General features: G+C 39.5%; 1 protein-coding gene across 3 annotated transcripts; it reads left to right on the top strand.

Annotated features, from left to right (window-relative positions):
* The first annotated feature begins 175 nt into the window (after positions 1 to 175).
* On the top strand, positions 176 to 18,259 carry LOC126392258 (uncharacterized). Of its 3 annotated transcripts, none has more exons than XM_050047568.1 (7): positions 176 to 8,403; positions 8,729 to 8,917; positions 11,051 to 11,174; positions 11,925 to 11,976; positions 12,109 to 12,141; positions 13,181 to 13,213; positions 16,196 to 18,259. In XM_050047568.1, the coding sequence occupies exons 2-7, from the start codon at positions 8,859 to 8,861 to the stop codon at positions 16,552 to 16,554; spliced, it is 660 nt and encodes a 219-aa protein (XP_049903525.1). In that variant the 5' UTR covers positions 176 to 8,403; positions 8,729 to 8,858; the 3' UTR covers positions 16,555 to 18,259. The 3 variants fall into 3 exon arrangements, with proteins under 3 accessions (XP_049903525.1, XP_049903524.1, XP_049903523.1); XM_050047567.1 differs by having other exon boundaries at positions 8,692 to 8,917; XM_050047566.1 differs by having other exon boundaries at positions 176 to 8,917.
* Positions 18,260 to 20,285: the final 2,026 nt, after the last annotated feature.

Raw genomic sequence — 20,285 nt, 5'->3', positions numbered from 1 at the left:
AAACTTATACGGGACGCATTTGCCCCCGTTACCGGTTTAGCTCGTTTCACGGCTCCCGGTTGCATCCGCCTCCCTCAATACTGAACCAATTTTAAAACGAGTTGTACCCATGAATCATACGCACACATACACATGGGGAAATAGAGCCCAGGTTGAAAAATACCGAAGTTATCCTTTAAGTAAAAGTAGTAATACTACAATGTAAAAAATACTCCATTACAATTAAAAGTCCCGCATTCAAAATTAAGTAAAAGCACTATATTATCTGCAAAATGCTCTCAAAATATCAAAAGTGAAGCGCAGTAACATGCCCTCGTGAGCTATATATCATCATATGTATGACATCATTTGATTGTAGTAGAGATGCAATAGTGTGGAGGCAGCATTTTGCTGTTGCAGCCGGTCGAGGTGGAGCTAATCTTAACTACTTTATATACAGTAAAGTGTATATAAAGTCATTGAAATTAGCTTGTGCCACCTTACTACATATAGTCATTAGTCAAGGTCATTAGAGGTTACTATATATAGTAAGGAGGCGGGGTGGTGCAAGAGGGTTCCTGGTTTGAACCCAGGGTGGGGGAGCCCTTCTGTGTGGAGTTTGCATGTTCTCTCCAGGTACTCCAGCCTCCTCCCTCAGTACAAAGATATGCAGGTTAACTGGTGACTCTAAATTGTCCGTAGGTGTGAATGTGAGTGTGAATGGTTGTCTGTCTTTATGTGTCAGCCCTGTGATAGTCTGGTGACCTGTCCAGGGTGTACCCTGCCTCTCACCCAATGTCAGCTGAGATAGGCTCCAGCCCCCCCACGACCCCTGACAGGTTAAGCTGTTACAAAAAATGACTGAATTAATGAATGACTAGTGTAGTCCCGTGGCTCATCTCTCTTAAAACTTAGATTTCTTTTTTACTTTTTCCTCTACTCTGCTTTTCTCAATCAAATGCAGTTCAAGTTAAAATGCGTTTATTTGTCATTACTTCTCCTTACAGACATGTAAAGAATAGAATGAAATACACATCTCCAGGGCTGCAGTGTAATAGACATGTTAAAACAAATAGCTGTCATTTTTATATCTTAAAAAGACAAAAGTTATGATGTAATATTTTAGCCCAAATTGACCATGTGTGTACGTGTGGGTTTTCACATATGAATTGCATCATCTATTCTCAGCATAACTAGTCTGACAAGTCTGCTGAGTCTGGCAGTTCAGCTTCTAGAGAGCCTGGGAAGGAAAATCTGTTTTTGAGCCAGCGGGTGTTGGCCCTAATGCTACGCAGGCTACTGCCAGGAGGTTGGGGTGTTATTTAACTGATCTCTCTGGTGTAACTGCTAGCGACTCAAAGACACCAGGGTTTTGATATTAACAATGTCCCAATGGCCCGTGGCCATGAAGTTCCTCTGTATGCACCCAACATTCTCTGTAGATGGCCACTCAGTTTAATCAGGTCTCTCTTGAGAATGAGACTGTGTCCCCATGAGCTTGTTTATTTATGGTACTAACATGGGTCTTGGGTGATCGCATCACAAGTGGACAGCTCTGGCTGTTCACAACTGGCATTAGAGTGCGTCTCTACCAAGCAGCAACCACCTGGGCTGAAAAATTAAGCCAGTGCAGACGTGTCAGAAACTGCAGTTCTTTGAACACAGGGGGTGAATTCTTATATAACTCACCTGTTTACATTTTATTGAGCCAATTTTAAAACCAGAAAATGTTGATGGGCCAGACATTTTCAGAGCCGGCAATGTTGGAGCTTAGTATTATTATAACAGTCCTGATTAATTGTGCCCTGGGCCGTTTAATACAGGGTCTCTGTACCAATCCCTGGCCAGGCCACTCAGAGGTTGCTTCTGGGCCACAAGTGGCACACGGGCCGCCAGTTAAATAGGCCTGCAACAGGTGGTTCTCATATCCCCAACACTACCTCCTCCTACAACGCAAACGATCTGTTCGATTGCAAAAGAATTCCATCATCTTACAAGCTGTTGTGATGGATTACCTCTCCTAGTGAGTAGCACACACATACACACTACCCAGAGGATGTCAGCTGAGTAAGCAATCCTTCAACGTGGCCCAGGACCTATTAGCATACACACTGCTGAGGGAATGTGGCCATATGTGTCCTAGACCCCCTCTGAATGTGGAGATGTCAAGATGCACAGGGTGCGTTGACACGTGTACTTAGAGCTGTCCACTGGTGACCTGATCATCCAAGACACATGTTAATGCCAAGTGTAAACACACACACAGAGATTACCTGTCTCAATAAAGGTTGCAATGCTACAGTTCCACAAACATCCCGATTCATCTGCATCTTTTAGTTCAACATTCTACACAACCTGTGAAAAGTATTTTTTGCTAGCTATTTATAAATATGGTGAGGCTACTGATGTGTGGGTTCACTAAGCCTACTCAAACTGCTAACACGATCCTTACAGAAGAACCAGAAACAGAAAAGGCAGACGATGAAAAAATGAAAAGGCAACAGACATTTAGTAATGAACGGAAGGAAGTGGTTGGAATATGACACATTATAGGAGGTAATGTACTGGTATGTGGGCAGCCAGTTTCACTAACTAGCCGAGACGTCTAGCTTGTTTTTCATCAGAATCAATGCCTTCAGGAAACAGCACATCACAATTCATGGGAAAACACTGGAAGGGAGGGAGGGAGAGTGTGTGTGAGGCAAAGGCACGGCATTCTGTCAATGTCTTTTCATTTACTGAAGCATCACAGTTAAGGAAGGCTATTTTACATTGCATTAAATGGCATTTTCTGCATTGTTTTTACATGAGTTTACATTTGGGCCTCCAAAAAGTACTCCAGTCAGGAGCACTTTAGTCAAAGAATACTTAATGTCTATTAGCAGTTTGATATTTGGGGGTATGACTCTGTTCCGGGACCTCTCTGCTCTTCCACGAGCCTACGTGGAAAGGTGAAGGCGGAGGGAGCAAACCTCTCTGCCATCACCGTGCCTACGTGGAAAGCCTAAATAATGTACTTCGTTTCCCTAATTTAGGGGCTTGGCGGCTCCCGGGGACTGTGCTTAAAAATATTAGCATCTGTCCCTGGACATCTGAAACATGACAGTGCTTCAGGGGTCACAAGCCAAAAAGGCTATGGTGGTCCAACTGTTTTAATCTAAACAGTGTGTTGTATTTTATTCTGTCTGCTGATCATTTGCTTTGTAATGTAAAATCTTAATCTTAAAAGTAATGAGTAAATCTAGCTGTTCAAAGTTCAGTTATCTAATCAAATCTACTCCAGAATCTATGAACATGAAAATCTCTTTTTAGCTGATGAGTTTAACTGATGGACCTTGATTGGCCTCCAGAGTTGTTGCGATGTCACATAATTATCCCACACATACAGGTCTTAAAGTCAGTTTAAAGGTGAGCACAGAAAAAATGTTCTCCTTTCAGCAGATGAATGTGAAAACAGACTTCCAGTGTTCACGTCTGCACGGATATCATTCTGCATATTGAAAGTAAAAACACACAATAAACAAAGCAATTGTTTTCAAAAAAGGGGAAATCTCAAATTCCAAACATGATTCTGCTGCAGAAAATAAAGGAACTCCCTGTTCACATATGAGTGTTAATCGCTGGTGTGAATACTAATTCATTCTGTCTAAAGCCAGAGCCTCTTCACACCACAATATTATGACACATGGAAATATATCATTAAAATAGATGTAAATGTAAAGAAAAGGGCTTAAAGATTGTTTGTTTTGTTTGTTTGTTTTTGCAATGCTGGGTTCAAGTGAGACAACACTTAAAATGTAACCCTGATTTCTAATCGTTATAACTTTGCTGCAGGCTCATCTAAAACTTGTGATCATGTCCTTTAGGATTTAGCAACATTCAAATATCTGATGGAACTTGTGGGTTTGTTTACTGATGGTGTCAGTCAAAGTTGATTAAACTACACCCACACAGTCCTGATGAAGCCGAGAGATACAGTCATTATTTATGGAAACGCCCACAAAATGTCACGTTTACACCGAGGGGGAAAACAAAGCGTTCGCCACCATGCTGAAGAGCTGCTGTGTGGCTTTTTGCACACCAATGCAACTTAAAAATCCAGAGCTAGAGGTTATTTATCACACACAGACCCTGACTAATGGGGACATTTTTTAAAACTGGACCAGTATTATTATAGTCGCCAGAGCTCAGGGCATTTTCGACCATCATTCTACGTCTACTTAAAGTGCTTGTGTATTTTATGTCTGACAACTTCATGGAAAGGATCCCTACAGAGATGGATGTTTTACTAAAGAGTAGGATCCTTTGGTTTAAACTAGAAACAGCCCCAAAATCGCTTCCGTCAAGCTTCAGTTGGGCGTCTCTTCTCATTATATTTGCAGAAAAACACACTGCCACACACTTCCAGGAGTCATAAGTGATGACTGAACGGCGAAAGGTGTCTGCACACAGTGACAGGCTGCATTCACATTTCAAAACACCTACTTGAGATCTCATCATCATTGATTCCCCTTTGATAAAAGGATAACGCAGCTCACTCAAAGATACAACTGATGCTCTGGACTTGCAAAAGTTTTCCTTCCACTCCTCATCGACAACAGTCCCCCACTGGAAAGCCCCACATCATCTGACCAACGCCATTTCCAGTGGACTTTAAACCGCAGATGCTGAGATGGAACACTGAGTGCAGCAAACGCCTCCGTTCATCCATGAAGTGGTGCAGCAATACTAAGTTTAAATGTAAAGTACTCATTAGACCAAGCAGTGCTAACATAATGAGTCCACCGTTGTTGGTATTATTTCTGGGAAATATTCATTACACAAAGACACAATAGGCATGCATGAGTTGAGGAGATGAGGTCATCATTTCCTATTTGCTCCGTTTCACATGTCCACACAGATAAACACTGACCAGTTTTTAAAAATCCTCACCTTAGAGGACTTTTTAAAAAATCTCAGATTAATTGACCTAATATCTGTATTCAAAAATATCTGTGTAGACAGGGCGTTAATGAATTACACCTAAATATGTTTTTATGAAAGACTTAACTTTGATTAATGCCGTTTTAATTTCACCGAATCTTCGAATCTTCACCAACGTGTATAGAAAAACTTAATAGTTTGTGGGGGCTGTAAGTTCTACTTACGGTTCTTACAGTAAAGCACAATCTTGTACCAGCGATGTCTCGATGAATGTGACCACAAAATCTGAACTGTGAGTTCCGTGGAACTAAACAAGGACATAATGTTCTCGTTGGGCAGAGTTGAGCTTTGACAACAAGAACAACTTGGTTTTCAAGATGCTGAGTTCTTTAAGTCTGACCACATTGACGTTTTGCATTCACTTTGTCACAAATCTCAACAGAATCAATTAGTCTGTCCTCCATTCATACATACTGAGCTGGTGGGAAATGATGAGGAGACGCATGGAAATAAGAACTTGTACCTGTGCATCATTTTACTGCTACAGGTAAGAAGAACGGAAGAAAACACAAAGAACTGTTTGTTCACTTCGTTGTTTTGAGTGGGGACAGCACCCAGCAGCCCACAACCGCCCCACATGTCTGTCGTGTTTCATGTGTGGGTGTGTGTGTGTTAGTGTGTGTGTGATAACAGAGATAAGGTAGGAGATAGTTGGTGACATTTACATAATCCCGGAGAACATACACTGGTTAGTTGGGGATGTCCCATGGAGCATGAAACCAAAAACAGTAAAGTGAAATGGAAAGTGACCCTCTCACTCTTTAGCTCACCATGTTTTCAAAACCCAACTCTCACTACTGTTTTCATACCAAGATCTCTCATCTTGATGTCTGCGTCTGCTTTTGAAATACTGGAACTTGGTTCCTCTACAATCAACCCATTCCACACTCGGAACAAAACAGCGTTTCAGCAATAAAGTCTTACATTACTAAAGCTCGCTCCTCGGTACCGTTAAGCTCTTATTGCATTACAACTCCTTCAGGTGTAACTTTTACTTTAAAAGAGAGGTTTACAGCTTTTTAAGCTCGTCTTACTTAATTATGGTCAGCTGCCAGTGTCTATTGAAACAGCTTTTTATCTCTGTCAGTGCGTCCGTGTGTATCTGTCTGACAGCAGCTTATCGCATAAACTACTGGACCAATAAGCCTAGTATTTTGTATGTATGTTTACGACTGTATGCTCGCAGACCTGTTATGGTTGTGATTAAACATTACATCAGTTTTCTATTTTAATTTTGTTTCTAATTCTTGTTTTCAGTTCAGTTTGGTTTCAGTTAGTTTGCAGAGTCGGTTTGCTCATTACTTGCTGTTGTAATATAAAATTCACAGTCCTTGTTCTTTGTGAAAAAATACATCCCAAAGTTAGGACAAAATATAAACCTTAAACAAAAACTGAATTCTTACACAAACCTTTGCGTTGATTTATCTATAAAAGTATTAAAGCTTCGGTCACATGGTGCTTTCTTAAGATATCAAACATCCAAAAGTAACCAATTAAAACAATGGATGATTGACACATACACATACACATGTAAACACTAAATTCTTTTCTGCTGCTGCTATTTATATGTCCTGCTTGTTTTGCGATGTTGTTCTATATGTACATATGTACGTCACTACAGCTCAATGAGCAACACTGTCCGGGGGAAAAGAAACAAGAGAATCTTACACTTAAAACACGTTTCTTTGGATGATGCTGAAACCTCATATTGGCATTCTTCATGAATTGAAGTAAACAGGGACCAAGTTTAACAGCAGGACAATACCAAAACATCAGTCTACAAACTCTCACACAACTAATGCAGTATATGCAGCTCATACAGTATGCATGCACATGCTCCGTTATGTTCGAGGGTGCTACTCATGAGCCAAACTGTAATGTTTTGGTAAAAATGCAGGTGTTTGGGAAGTACTGAGCGTACAACTGGATGAACAAGACTTGGATTATACTGCAAGAGTTGTGTGACTTTGTAAACTGAATTTTTTATACAGTTTTGTGGTCGTTAAACACAGCCCCAATGACTTCAATTCTTTAAGAATGTTCACCTCTTTCAGATTCCTCGTTCACCATGGAGGCATGCACTAAGAACAAAGTGTTCTTCACAAATTTAAGGTAACATACGATGAGCAATTGATGAACAAATGGTCATTTTGCAGGTGAAATTTTACCCCACACTGCTGATGTGGCATATCTTAATTTTCTAAATGTATCAAAATTTGGGGTTCAAGCACTTCAGAAAGCTGGGAATTACTCTTTTGGAGCTAGTTACTTTATATACTGCTCAAACAAATTAAGAGAACACTTAAATCACACATCAGATCTTGATGAACGAATTATTCAAGTTGAAAATCTTTACTGATGTACATAGTGTAGTTTGTTGGGAACAAAATGACGTAACAACGGTCAACGGAATCCAAAATCCTCAACCCACTGAGGGCTGGATTCAAAATCACACCGAAAATCATTAATAATTTAAATCACAGGCTGATCCAACTAACGCGAATTTCATCACTGCAACTCGTGATGTGACTCAGTGGCGTGTATGGCCCTCACATGCCTGTATGCATTCCTGACAACATCTGGGCATGCTCCTGATGAGTCGGCGGATGGTGGGGATCTCCTCCCAGACCTGGACGGTAACGGCCGGTCTCCTGGTATCTCCTCCATGTTCTTGAGGCTGTGCTGGGAGACACAGCAAACCTTCTTGCGACCGCACGTATTGATGTGCCATCCTGGAGGGGCTGGACTACCTGTGCAACCTGACTGGGCTGCAGGTACAGCCTCATGCTACCAGTAGTGACAAAGACACTAGCAGAACACAAAACTAGAGAAGAATCAGTCAGGAAGGAGAAGGAGAGAGCAACTGTCTGTAGACACCACATGTAAAACCATTCCCTTTTTGGGGGTTGTCTTGCTTTTGCCTCTCTGTTGCACCTGTTGTCACTTTGATTTGCACCAAAGCAGCTGGAACTGATTCACAATCACTTGTGTTTCCTAACAGACAGATTGATATCTCTGAAGTTTAACTGCCCTGGTGTTAAACTGTGACCATTAAGTGTTCCCTTAATTTTTAATTTAATTTTTTTTTTTACTAATTTTGTCTTCCCTTTTTTAAAACTACTTAAGATAAAACCTCTGTTACACTAACTTCATGCAATTTGTCCAAAGAAACAATCCTCAGATGTATCTAAACACCTACATTTGGTTTATGTTCCAGCACTTAAAGCTTACATTTATTCTACTGGAGCTTTGTTGACCCTTGAACTTTACATTTACTACACATGTAAACACTTGTTTAGCTGATATTGCATGTACTGAGGCTCTCACTGAGAAATCAGTCTTTGCAGACAGACCGAATGAGGCAGAAGGATGTCAAAAGGGGATGCCATAACGTGCTGCATTATAGTGTGTGAAGAAAAAGTCCCTGTCATAGTTGTTGAGGTGAGTGACCTATAAACATGGGAAATCACAAACCACCCACAGCAAACATTAATGTGTCAGTGGGGGGCTGAACCACAGACGTATTTCTGTTATGTGTCACGACAATACTGTTTTCATCTTATTCAACATAAGCTTCTTAACAACTTGTGTTCATAGATATTTGTCTCATTTTAGGGGAAATGAAGGTAGCCATTTATTTCTACATCAAAGTTATACTATGTGAAACTGCAATTTGGTTTCATTAATTCAATAAAAGTTTCACACTAGTTGTTATGTGGTGCTTCTCAGTTTCATCCCGCCTGCAATACTCTTTGTCATCCACAAGTGGAGCCACCTACACCACAGCCACCTTCCTCCACTCGGTCCAACCACAGTTCTCTGTGCAAGGGGGGGGAAAACTCCATCATATCTTCACTACAGGGCCCATGTAAAAGGGAAAGCCCTGTCAATCTGACATGTCTATCAAAGAGAAGCAGCAGATGATTTTGGACACTGAGAGTGCAGCACACACTGGGTGAGTTAAGATTTAGTCAATTCATTAACTTCAATTGTTTGTTTTCTTTTACTTATCTCTCACATTACTAGACTTTATCAGGTGTTCATCTATCAGTCTGTGGGTATGATCATAACTGTCTAGATGCTGAAATCCCCAAACTATGTAACTATGTGTGATCAGAAGAATACATGTGTTCAAGGATTTTTGTCTCGTTTTTGTTTTTTTCAGTATTTCCACAATATTTGTGTCAGGGTCACAATAACAATGTCAATAATGACATGTTTTGGTACAATTTAAAATTTGGAGTTCTAAAAAACATCTTTGAACATCAAATCCCACAGTGGGGAGTCAAAAGTCAAAGCCTCTCACATCAGTGCAGAAAAACAGGTTTAATACGACTTGTTGGGATATTGTCTGGATTCAGTTACTGAGAAAGAAGCGCTCAACCTTCATGACACACTCTGTACAAATAAGGGTGAGATGTAGAATTGCACACTTGAGTTATTCAGTAGCAACAGATACATGAAATATGCTGCTGTCCACTGTAATGTGTGACTTTCAGATAAGAACTGGGTTAATATTTTTTTCCCACAGCTGTTGGTGAGAAATATTTATTTCCAGTTCAGACTTTTTTTTAAAAAATCATTAGATGGGGGCAAATAAATAATTTAGCATATTTATCAGCTTCAATAAAGATACACTGAGATTAGCTTTCAACTAGTCCTTTCCCTGTCTCACATGCTAAACGTGTTACGCCCACTGCTCGTTATACATCATATGCAGTGAAATGTAAAGAAGAGCAACGTGCTTGGATTGGTATGCAAAGTATGTTAGTGGAAATAACCTGTGGACCGTCCTAACATTCTTGTTGAAAGGTTTGGAGTTTGACTGACAGCCACTTGAAAAAACAGTTCTGGGTCAGTGGTATTTCAGCAGCCTTTGTTGACTTTCTATGATATCATTACAAAAAAACAACCAAACCACAAACTACAGGCTGACATGCTACTCTGTGCAGGTCCCAGAAAACCCCCAACTCCCACTGAGGTTAAATTGTAGAGAAGTGGCAGCATGGTGGCTATGAGCTGAGGGTACATGTGACCATAATGCAATGCGTGCATCACAGCTAATCTCACACATGTGGCCCTGCTGCTGTGTTTTGCTTGTTATTCCTCAGAGTTGTGTTAACATATTATTTACCAAATAAGAGATAAATAAGTACAGCTACTCATTCATTGAGAGGAGAAACACGAGTAGAGAGACAGGTTTTAAACACTTGTCCTGTCAACTTGTCTACTGTCCTACCACTTAGAATATTCTTCATGAATTTAAGTAAATGTCCACAGCGTTCAACAGCAAAACTATAACAAAACATCAGTTTACAAACTCTCACACAACTTGCGCAGTATAATCCAAGTCCCATTTATCCAGTCGTATAGTCAGTACTTCCCAAACACCTGCATTTTCGCTAAAACATCACAATCAGAACAAACAGTATCCTGCACAGCCGATTGTAGGCATGCGAGAAAAACAAAGTTCATGGTAACACTCGGTAAGTTACTTATAGTTACTTTAAGTTGAAGCACCAGTTACCAAGTACTTCAACAGAAAAATGATTATTTGTAAGTAGAAGTCCCATGTTCAAAATCGTACTTCAAATTATCATCAGAAAAACATACCTGATGAATCACAGTAACTTGTTCAAGAGTAAAATGGACTCTGTGAGAGACTTATTACCATTTATTACATCATAAGGTTGTGAATACAGATGCATCAATGTGTGAGCATTACTGTTACAATTACAAGATAACTCTGAAGGGGCATCGAAGAGTAAGAGAAAAAGAAAAACAAAGATCCACTACAGAAATTTGTCTTCCTTTTTTTAGCTTTTTCTCAAGTCTTTGCTTTTGTTTTTTAAAAATCTGATCATTTTTGGACCTCAAGCAGTTGTTTAAATGCAACTATCTGAGAAGTTCAGAGGAAAAATGCCTCTTTGGTGGAGCTTCGATCATTTTATATTCTTTTTCAAGTAAAAAAAAAAGTCAGATGTTAACATTATGTTAAGCCTCCAGGGAAGTCATTAAAATCTGTACAAATATATGACAAACCTAATGTGTGTACATGTGTGTACATGTGTGTGTCTGTGTTTGACAGAATGGAGGGTCAGTCGAGGTCCTCTCAGAAGTATCTGCTGCTGCAGGTGTGGTGTGGTATCCTCACTGTGGCCATGGTGGTTATGGCTGCGCTAGTCCTTTCCATCAAACCCAAGTCAACTGAGGTCAGTACATCTGTCACGGGAGACAAGAAAATTTACATTTAGATTCGAGAGTCATCGGTTAACACTTTACTCAATGTCTGAATACTGATGTAGCTGGACTACTACTTAGACTGCCTAGTGTTGAATGCCATCACATGTGGAGTCATGTCTCATGTGCTTGAAAAATTCCATTAGTGTAATTCTCATGATGTCACATAAAAACACACAGTAATGTCTGAATGATGTTAATACTGTATGTGCAAAAGAAGTGGCTGTTCACTGTGTTTTATGCCATCACAAAGCACTTCCTATCTAATCTCTGTATTCATTTCAACAAGATTTGTTCTTAGTTCAGCTTGTTGCTTTAAATGAAGCCCAGACTCCCTGAGGGTGCCTCTAGGGGGTAGCAACTGATGTGATGTCGCGGCTGGATCTGAGCTATGTTTGAAACAGGGATACTCCTAGGTGCCTCAGTGTAGTAAATGTCTATATAATGTGATTCAATGCCACAAACTACCACCTCAAAAAGTACCACACAGTTTGAATGAAGTTGTATTTTAGTTTTGGTTATCTTTATCTTTTCCAGTTAAACTTAAGGATTCCTTCATTGTGTGGGATTTTCCTACATTGTATCTTATAAAATCCTACCAAAATTCACAGAATCGGCTGTAAAAATACACATTTCCCACCAAACCAGATGGCAAAATAACAAGATGATGAAGATGAATATGATGATGATGCAGATGATGATGATGGTTTTCTCTTTTCTAGGGCACAGTCACTACACTGAAGCCAGGTTCTGTCAGTCCAACAGGTCCACCAGGTACAATAATTAGATGTCACTTCAAACAACCTCACATTATTGCACAAATTAAGATCTTGTGAGTATTTCAATAAAAATGTAAAAACGCGGCACATTTACATGAATGAAACTGGATTTTTTTTTCTCTTGTAGCCAACACTGTCCCAGCTCCCTTAAAGTCTACAGGTAAGTTTGTCACTACTGTGTTCCCACACATTAAACTTTTCCATTATATTTCACCCTATTTCCATGACTTAAAGTAGTTAAAAATGGGCCATCCTATATAGCGATATAGCCAGACATTACTGAACACAAACTTCCCAGGCATTTAAGCAACTCGCTTATTAGACATTCTTGCCGCCAACTAGCTGCAGATCAGCATATGCCAGCACTTCGCAAATACGTCGAGGTCGCACACCTTTTGGGGGGATAGAAACACAAAGATCCTGTAGATGTCAATGAAATTTAACGTGTGTAAAGATTTAATTTTGACACGTTTGAGTGCATCATTTCTTCATAAACAAATGTTTGCTTTATAGACATGTCTAAAAATTGTTTTGTGACCGTGCCTGATGCTGTGCACTCCTGAATCCTTAATAAATTAAGGTGGATTGCCTTCATGCCCCTCAATGACCCAAAACAGTGGACAGATATCACGGATTTCTTTATCTCTTCATTATTCAGGATCCCTGTAAGTTGTTACAGCAATAACAGCTACTCTTCCTGGGGCATCACCTGGTGCCACAGCTTTTTGGCATTTTACTTGTTTCTCTCCTGATGTGACGCCACATTTCTGTCGCTTTTCTTGCCGATGACCTGATACTGGTCTGGGCTGCGTATCAGATGATACTAGTGACGTTTCAACGGTTGCGCAGCACAGTGCTAGATTTCAAATCAGTAATACAAGGAGCATATTTCACATAACATTAAGACATGTTTGGAATTTTTATTAAACATATCTTAAAAAACAGCCAAAATAATTTATATTCATTTTTTTTCTAAAACATCCTGTTAACTCAAAATCATTTCCAGGCCTGGAAAACAGTTTTTTCTAATTTCATAACTTATCCAGTAATTTCATGACTGTGGGAACCCTGTAACGAGTAATATCTCAAGCCTTTAAGAAGAAGTTACATCCACCTGGAACCAGAGCTCAAAAAAGAAACATACTTTGAACATTTCCAGTAACTGCATCATCAAATAACCTCTAAATGTTTCTTTACAGGATCCTGTCTCTCATACATCCAGCTGGTCAAGCGTAAGTACACTTCCTCTTCTGGTTATTATTCAGATCATTTTCATTGCTTCCTCTTGTGCGGTAAATTCATGTGTTGATGATATGAGTATTTTTAGATTGTATGTTTCTAAGTGGCTAAAATGCTTTAGTGATGTACTTTGTATATCTAAATCTTCGGTTCCTCATCTTACATTTCTCAGTTTGACTGTTTCTATGAAAAACTGGTCTAGAATAAACAAAGAGATGTCAAGTTTTGATATTTCCAATGGCAGCAGAAACATTTTCAACTGTCTAAAACATCAATACACAATGTAAGGGGCTTTTTGTCACTGTCTAGGAGCGAGTACTTCTTTCTAGAGCTGTCACTGCAAACAGACTTTCAATGGTCATACAGAGAAAACTACATTATATAAACAGACAGGGATGCCACTTTCTTGCCCAAAGAAGTCTCAACTGACCAAAATGCAAGATGTGTTTTGAGTACAAAGTTTGACTCTCAAACTGCTGCCACACTTGACACCCACACATGCCGGGTGCAGCAAGTTCAGACATGCTCTTTGGGAGCTGCTGACAGTCATTCTGAGAAACGTAGGAAGTCTTTAAGTGAAGCAGATGATGACAGGGCAGATGAAGGGGAAGTGGTTGCACCATAGAGTAAATAACAACAAAGTAGCTCCCCATATGAATGCTTTAACTGATATTTTTAAGTGAGATATTCAGGCTGACACAGAAAGAGTTCTCAGTGGGTTCCTGAAAACGTATCAGGTTCTTGCTACGAGCGATAGGGTCCAACATGAACACACACAATTCTGCACAAGTTAGTTTTTGTGTTCCTATTTTTGTCCTTATTTTTCTCACTGGTGGGTGGAGCACAGGAAAAAGATGATGTCACATGTTTAAGCGATTGTTTGCACATATAAAATGTTGGGTAACACTTTATTGAAGGGATGTGCATGAGACTGTCATAATACGGCCATAGCTATGACATGACATCTGTCATTAACATGAAGGAGTCTTTAAGTGTCATTTGGTCAATTAAGTCTTTTTTAATGAGTAATTCTCTTGACCTCACAAACAGTGACACACTCAGGACTTTTCATTGAAATGTCATACTTTTAAATACCCCAACGACAGCAATAGATCATTTAAGAGATTGTTTTTCTTTTGGTGTTTTTACACAACAATACATTTTGTACTTGGGGAAAAAACCCGTTGACTACTTGAATTACTTGTTCTTCCTCAAACTGAGGGCTCTGACATATTCATGTCATATGCATGTATATTTTGTACTTGGAGCCAAAATGAAATAACAACAACAACTAGAAGGATTACTTGTTCTTCCTAAAACGGAGGCTTCCAACATTGTCAGCATGTACATTTTGTACTTTGGGCAAAACAAAAACAGCAACAACAACAAAAATAGGATTTCTTGTTCTCCCTCAAACTTAATGACATCTTTATGATAAGTCCAAATTGTACCACTGTTGAGGTCACTGAAGATATTCATGACATTCATGACAACATGACCTTTATAATGGTCCAGTGACGGCTGGTTTCAAAACCAACCACACATGACAGTTTAATCTGATGTTAACTGCGAGTTCCCACTCAGCTCACAGACTTTACATTGTAATGACATCACAGATTTTTAAATAGCTTTTCTTGGCTCAAGGGAAGTTTTACGAATATAAAACCTCAATGGATCAAATACTCTGATAGAAAGAGTCATAATTGACCTTGTTTGCAATTCAAGATGTCCTGTCAACAGTTTTACAGATGTCTCATTTACAGGGGGAATGCTTTTTAGCTTTTTGGGCCGCAGGGGATTTTTTTTTGCTGCAGTACCACGAGTAGCCAATTTGCTGCAAGGCTGCACAATTTTCCTGGAGGCCTGGTTTTTACCCACTGATATCAAACACACATCTCTTCCTGTCTTATTCCATATTGCTCTGTGAGCTACACCAACCAACAAATGCTTAAGTTGCATATTTATACGACCGGTGTGACCAATTAGTCACTCAAAATTTCATTTGACTGGATGAACTTTTGTAAACGCCCCTGAGTGCAGGATGAGTCATCAAACATTTAAATATTTTACCTGACTGTACAAGACGAGAAGAGACAGTGATTTTGATGTAAAAATACTCTGACACTGACTTTTCTTTTGTATGTATTCGACATATAACAAAAAATCAATGATCAATCAAGACATTGACACAGGATTAAACAGGGAAAATGTACTTTACATTTAATTATTGAGGACTTTAAGTTTAATAATTAGGCCTGTTATGGCATTTGAGTCACAGGTTATGTTGTCTTGGTTAATCTTAAGTCATCATAACAAAGACACCTCAAACAATGTCAACTTTGCATTTCATTACTGACTGAATGATGACAGACTCTCTCATGTTCATGCCAGGTGCCACGTCAGTCTAATGATCATCCCTAAAGCGTTACCAAAAGTTGTACTACAACCTCATCTACTTTTACACTTCAACAGAAACTACAGTACATTTGCCAACTGTTATATCGGAGAGGTAAACTACTACATTCACAAACAATTCATCTACACGCACACACAGTCAGAGATAGACATACAGGCTTCTCATGTTTCCAGTCTCATGCATTTCGTTCCACCCACCACACTGCCTTTTTCCTCTGTGAAGTGGGTTCCTAAAACCTCAACAAACCCGACAAAGAGCTGTAATGTGGGCTGCGCTGACTTATAGGCATAATTACAGCCCACAGCAACAAACATCATCAGACAGTTTGTCAGGGGATGCTTAGTCTGCCAAATGAAAAGAAATTAGCCATTAATTGAAACATCAACCTCGTTTACTTGATGTATTTATTCAACTAGAGTTGTTTCAAAGGGCCTTGGTAGGTTACAGAGCTACAGTTTGGGCAAGAGAGGTCTCACATGTCCCAGCGTTAAGTTTTTATGTGTGACGTGAAAATGTATAGCCTGAGCAACTAACCAAAGGTTTGCCAAATCCCCTACAGCTTCGAAGAGTCAACCTTGGCAAGACTCAGACAGAAGATGTAACTCCTGCTCCCTCATCCTGCATAACGACTCTATCCACTGCACAAAGAGCGGCTTCTACTTCATGTACGCCCAGGTCACCTTCAGCAAGCTCCAAAAGAAAAGTCAAACCGTATCTGTGATTCTGAAAAGAAATGCCTCATTTGGTAAAAGCGAACTACTTCTGGTTGAGGGGACCTTCCCGAACACAACAGTGGGCCCTGTGTGGGTGGCCAAGATGGTCAGCCTCACAGTGGGAGACAGTGTCAGCTTAAATATCACAGATGATTTTCTAACAGGCACCGAGTTGACATTCTGGGGTGCCTTTCAGCTTCATTAGCACTGCGGGTCTCCGGGATTTGTTACTGTACAAGAGTTGGGGTTGGACTGGTATGTTATTAGTAGGCCTATACTAATATGTTTCAACAAAAGCTGTTCATCACCTGTACTTTCTTCTCAGATTTTGTGACGGACATTTAACTCCAGTTTTTGCCAAAAATAATACTCAAAACACCAGGGATTCATCAGTCATCAAAATTGCTGGATCTTATTTTTTGCAGGGTAGTAAATCATGGAACTAGGGCTGCAACTAGCAATTACTTTCATTGTCCATATGTCTGCTGATTATTTTCTCTAGTAATCGATTAGTTGTTTGGTCTATAAAATGAAAGAAAATGGTGATAAATATTGAACAGTATTTTCTGAAGCCCCAAATAACATCTTCAAATGTCTTGTTTTATCCACAACCCAAAGATATTCAGTTTGCTGTCATAGAGTAAAGGACCCAGAAAATAATCACATTTAAAAGCTGGAATCACAGATTTTTGATTTTTTTTTATCAATCAAACCAATTAATTGATTATTAAATTAGTTGGTAATTAAAGGTTCAGGGGATTTAGTGGCATCTAGTGGTGATTGCAGATTGCAACCGGCTGAAACTTCTCCCAGCTAGAATTACTTTAGTTTTCATTGTCAAGGAGGTTTTAACCAGGAGCCGAATTATCCACAGAGGTGTCCTCCTCTCCAATACTAGAATTACCACCCCATAGTTGTATGCCTTTGCGCACCAGTCAAGTTTCTCTTACAGTTTACATCCATGTTTGTGAAAACATGGATGCTTCACTCACATTAACATTACCTTTTTAACCCTGACAGCGCAGAGGATCTTTTTCTTTTTCTAATTCAGTGTCTGACCAAATGTTTCCCCCTCAGTTGCTAAGATATGACACTGAGTAATGGCCGGAAAAGTGATTTATGCAGAACGTTATGATGTCATAGTGAAACTGACCTTTGACCTTTTGGATATAAAATGCCATCACTTCATTATTTTATCCTATCAGACATTTGTGTGAAGTTTTGTCATAATTAGCAAATGAATTCTTGAGTTATGGCCAAAAAAGATATCCTGTGAGATCACAATGACCTTGGACATTCAACCACAAAATCAGTTCATTCTTCAGTCCAAGTGGACGCTTGTGTCAAATTTAAAGAACTGTTCTAAGGTATTCTTGTGATATCACGTTCACGAGAATGAGACAGATGAGGTCACCTTGAGGTTGACCTTTGACGACCATTTCTGCCCAAATAACCCCCGAAATCGCACAGACTGGACCTTTAATTTCACAGCTGACAACTAATCAATTGATTGATTTATACTTGCAGCTCTACATGGAACACTAAAATGCTAAAGGCTTCATCAGGCAGGGTGAGGAACGACATATTTAGCTGATCAAAACCTTTTAATAAAAGGCCGCATCTTCACATCCTACGGACCTTTGGGCAAAATATTGGCAAAACAGCATACTGTACCAGTTCAACCTTAGCAAAGTCTCTACATTTAAGTATGCCAGCTGGTTCTGCTTCTTAAAATTGTGTGGTGTTTGATGGTCTTGTAAAATTTTAAGCTAACTGGATTTTAAATTAATGCAAAGTGTGACTGTCTGAGGCATGAATATGTTTGTTTTCACTGCTATGTTCTTATGTAATTTATGAAATGTAATATTATATTGCTGTGGAGAGGAAATAATAAAAATTGTAGTTTTTGAGAGCCACCGAGTCAATTTCCTGGCTTTCAATTTGCACTGCAAGCTGCCAGTTGACCACACGGTGGTGCCACCGTCCTCCAAATAAGAGGTCACATCAAAGACTGCATGTGCTGTTTAGTCATTCTGTCACCCGCTCGCCATTATTTTCACAGATCACATTAAACAGCGTGATAACACATTGCAGTCATTGATTACTGAAATAAACTTGACACAAACCACAAAGACATTTCGCAGATGCCTGAGAAACCTCGAGTGTTGTTAAAACACAGCCGACACAAATGTAGTTTTGTTCGTCTTATGTGCAGACACTGCACACACATACAGTACGTGACACTGCACAACTTTAACAAGTGCATTGCACTGAGCAGGCAGGAGTAACAGGAAGCCACATATTTGGTGCAACGTCAGTCACAATGCTTCCCCTTTACACATCCTCAGACATATTTGAACATGAAACGCCCTCTGATCTGATTAGGCTGTGTGGTCATGCAAAAAAAGCTATTAATGCACTCAATATTGAGTGCATATAACCAGTCATAGATAAAGTTAATGTGTGTCTTTCTATCTGACCTTAACACTCCGGTCCTTCAAATATACACTAATTAAGCTGCTAAAGTCTCTGCAGCAAATGAACCAAAGCAATTGGTTCATGTTTATTTGTGGATTTTAACCACCCTGATTGCGATTCATCCACTGAGCTGCGTAAGGGAAATCAATCCAGCCAACATTAAGATTCTACATTAAACAGCTCACAAGCTCAGAGCCCCTTAGTGCCATCTTTGCTATTTCTACTTTCATTTAAGGTAAATTGATAAATGTTTGTACTTCTATTTGTGAGAGAACCCTGATTTATCAAGACAAGATCTACGCAAGAGGCAACCTCCGAAGCTGAGGCCAGCGTTTAAATGCCAAAAACTGCTGTTTCTCAAATGGCTACTTGAGGTTGGCTCCAAAAGCCAGTCAATCCACACAGTCCACCATTTGAAAACGACTAATGTCACAGCAGAAATAAACATGTTTAAAGCCTGGTACATAAAATGGTTTTGGTCTCTATTCACCTTATTTCTGAGGGCGCAACTGTAGAAATTATTATAGCGGAAGCAGCAGTACGACAGCTAGTTGCATTGAATGTCCATAATTAGTCCCAGTAGCTAAGTGCCAAGAGCATTTTTTTCCCCAAAGGAATGTAATGTAAAATTAGCTTGTTCTAAATTGTCCTTGCGGAGCTCCAGTGCATCCAGAATCAGAATTTGCGTAAGAGAATGACACCTAGAATAACTGGTCTGTCACTCTACGTCAGAACATGATATCCTGTCTTTCCTTGTCTGACTGCATTCTCAACCCACATTAGAAAATTGCCTGTTATAAATAAACTCAGCACGCATACCTCAAATTATGTGTTTAACCACATATCAACCTTATGGTGACACTACAGGAATCACAGGATCACCAAAGTCAGTAGGATTCGTCCTTGGGGAACAATGAATTTAATTTAAAAGAAAATCATGGCAATCCATGAAATAGTTGTTGAGATATTTCACCTGCCATCTCTTGAGCCCTGCCAATATGCATTACATTAACGCATATCTTTGGGATTCTATCTCTGTACACTGCATTTTCTTTCTATACTTTGTACTGTGAACCTTTGCACACATATTTTGCAAATTTCTGCACGTTAACACCACTTCTAAAAACTGCACAGCTCTTTCATTTTAATTCAGATATATTGTACATGTTTTTACTGTAATTTTTGATAATACTTGCTTTCACTTTTAATTTCATTTTCTCTTATGTTTATGTTTCGCACCAATACACCAAAGCAACTTCCTTGTATGTGAAAACCTGATTCTAAAAAGGCTACTCCTCAAAACTCTAACTCAATCACTGAACGTAAAGTCTGTCCAAACTCTCCACACTGTCCAAGATGTCGTCACTCTCCTGGTCTGAAGCTTTAATCAGTCCTCACAAAGACAAAGTTCATAATTGCATTAATGCACCCATGAACACACACTCATCTGCAGCGCAG

Source organism: Epinephelus moara, chromosome 6 (assembly GCF_006386435.1).
Source record: "Epinephelus moara isolate mb chromosome 6, YSFRI_EMoa_1.0, whole genome shotgun sequence".
Taxonomy (NCBI): domain Eukaryota; kingdom Metazoa; phylum Chordata; class Actinopteri; order Perciformes; family Serranidae; genus Epinephelus; species Epinephelus moara.
This window is presented reverse-complemented; position numbering and strand designations above follow the sequence as displayed.

Coding starts and splice junctions, on each gene's coding strand:
- LOC126392258 (XM_050047568.1), top strand. CDS start 8,859: ATGTCTATCAAAGAGAAGCAGCAGATGATTTTGGACACTGAGAGTGCA. Junction 8,918..11,050: donor GAGAGTGCAGCACACACTGG/GTGAGTTAAGAT, acceptor TGTGTTTGACAG/AATGGAGGGTCAGTCGAGGT. Junction 11,977..12,108: donor CAGTCCAACAGGTCCACCAG/GTACAATAATTA, acceptor TTTCTCTTGTAG/CCAACACTGTCCCAGCTCCC.